Here is a 2,039-nt window from a genome sequence, read left to right as displayed (position 1 = left end):
TGCAAGATGAAGTTAGCCACATTACAATTTTTTTTTTCTTTAAGTGGAATTGTAAATATGCAATATTCTGAAGAGGCAACATGCAGAATTCAAACCTATTTGTTTCTTGCAGGTTTCTGTTGACCTGTGCATGAAGAGGTATTGAAGCAGCGGTGCAGTGAGAATCACTACAGAGATACAAATCCACAGCTCAAGCATGGATCTCTGAGGAGCAACATTGAGTGTACCGTTCTCCAAAATACACCACTTCCTTTAACCAGGGAATTCAGTTTCAGGAACACAGCTGCTCACCAACTTTTTTTCCCCAAAAGAAAAAAAAGGCAGGGAGGGTGGGAGGAGGGAAGAGGTAAAGAGAGCTTATGCATTATGATGCCATTTAGCAGTGAGCTGCAAACAGAAAGCACGGAAGACAAATATTTTAAGTGTGATAGATTTCAACTTGAAATGTGAAAACATTTTCCCCCCTTAATATCTTGCCAGAGTTGGCTGGGACAAAAATTGGGTTGCAGCTACAGGCTGAAGCAACAGTGTTGAAAATAAAACAGACAGGCATTTTCTACCCTTCCAGTCCCCCCTTCCCCTCCCAGTTAGCAAAGTATGACTGATGCTTTTCATTGGCTGCAAGGCGAGTATTAGCTAGAAACTCATTTAGCTAGATCCACATCCATGGCCCCAGATGTTTAAAACTTATCATGGATTAAAGCCATGAAATAAAAATTAAAAAAATTTCAATTTGAAATTTTATTGGCATGTTGCTAGAATGGTCAACATCGATCGACAGGAGAGACTTTGTCCACATACTCCGAGAACAGCCTTCCTGCACCTCCCCCCCCTTTTTCTTCCTCTCTTTCGCTCTTTCAGCATTAATGCTATTAAAAGCCAAACAAAATACTGGCTATGGGTGTAAAGAATGCTGGTTTTTTGGAATGTTGCCATGGATCCTGCTTCCAGTCACATCCCACGGAAAGAGGGTGCAGCCTCCTGTCTCTGTGGCAGGCTGATCTCCCCAGGCAGGGCAGAAGGAAGATAGCCACGTACCCCTGCTACTCCCTATTCTTTCCCATCCACTATAGCCAGGTCTTTGATCACCCTCAGTTTGCCACTGGCATCGATCCTGCGCTTCTCGCGTATTAGATCCTCCAGGCTGTGGAACCTCACCGTGTGCACCTTGTTCTCCGCCAAGTGGATCTTGAGATAGTATTGCTGCTGGTGCTGGGTGCCGGCAGCAGCCTGCAGCTCCCCCCCGGCTTTGAACTCCCTTTTCCCGAAGCGGCACCAGGCGGCGAAGCTCTCTGAGTTAGTCCAGCAGATCTCGTCGCTTTTTAAGCCCAGGTGCCCGCAGGCGTTTTGCACCACCAGCTCAGCCACCAGCGGGCGAAAGCGGTACCAGCTATTCCCCACCCGGCCCACGTGGCCCGCGGCCGCCTCGTACAAGCTGTCCTGCCGGATCTGCCCCTGGTGCAGGTGGATGATCTAGTAGACGCTGAGGTCCCCAGCCTGGGGGCCGCTGCTGACCTTGGAGAAGATGCATTCCTGGCCGCGGAAAGCGGAGAACTGGGTCTCGTTCAGCACCAGCTGGTGGTGGAGGTGGTGGGTGGGCGTCTCCTGGCCAGGGCTGCCGGAGCCCTTCACGCTGTACTTGTCTGGCTGGCCTCGCTCGTCCAGGTCCTCCTCCTCATCCGAAAAGAAGTAAGCCACCCCGACACGCAGCTCGTCTTTCTCGATCCCCGAGGGGTCCCCGGTCGGCAGCTCGCTGTAATTCAGGTGGGTGATGCGATCCAGTTGATTTCCCATCAATGACAGGGCGAGGCGAGGGCAGGAATCGCCGGATCTGAGGGAAGGGTGGGGTGGGCAGGGACAGAGAGAACAAGAGAAGGGAAGGAGAGTGCAAACGGAGGGAAGGAAAGAAAGAAAGGAAAAAAAGAAAAAAAATCAAGGCACATACAAAAGATTTCAGCGATTCTGCCCTAAGCCCCCATCCCTCCCCCACTCCTTCCCTCCCCTCCGTGCAAGGGAGAAACTCCCATTGTCGTCCCCCT

General features: G+C 50.9%; 1 protein-coding gene across 1 annotated transcript; it reads right to left on the bottom strand.

Moving 5' to 3' along the window:
• Positions 1–983: 983 nt before the first annotated feature.
• Positions 984–1,803, bottom strand: LRATD1 (LRAT domain containing 1). Its single transcript, XM_009639822.2, is given in 1 exon segment — positions 984–1,803. A coding segment is annotated over 1 exon segment (744 nt). The 5' UTR covers positions 1,795–1,803; the 3' UTR covers positions 984–1,050.
• Positions 1,804–2,039: the final 236 nt, after the last annotated feature.

Source organism: Egretta garzetta, unplaced genomic scaffold (genome assembly GCF_000687185.1).
Source record: "Egretta garzetta isolate BGI_Z169 unplaced genomic scaffold, ASM68718v1 scaffold15, whole genome shotgun sequence".
In the NCBI taxonomy this organism is placed as follows: Eukaryota; Metazoa; Chordata; class Aves; order Pelecaniformes; family Ardeidae; genus Egretta; species Egretta garzetta.
This window is presented reverse-complemented; position numbering and strand designations above follow the sequence as displayed.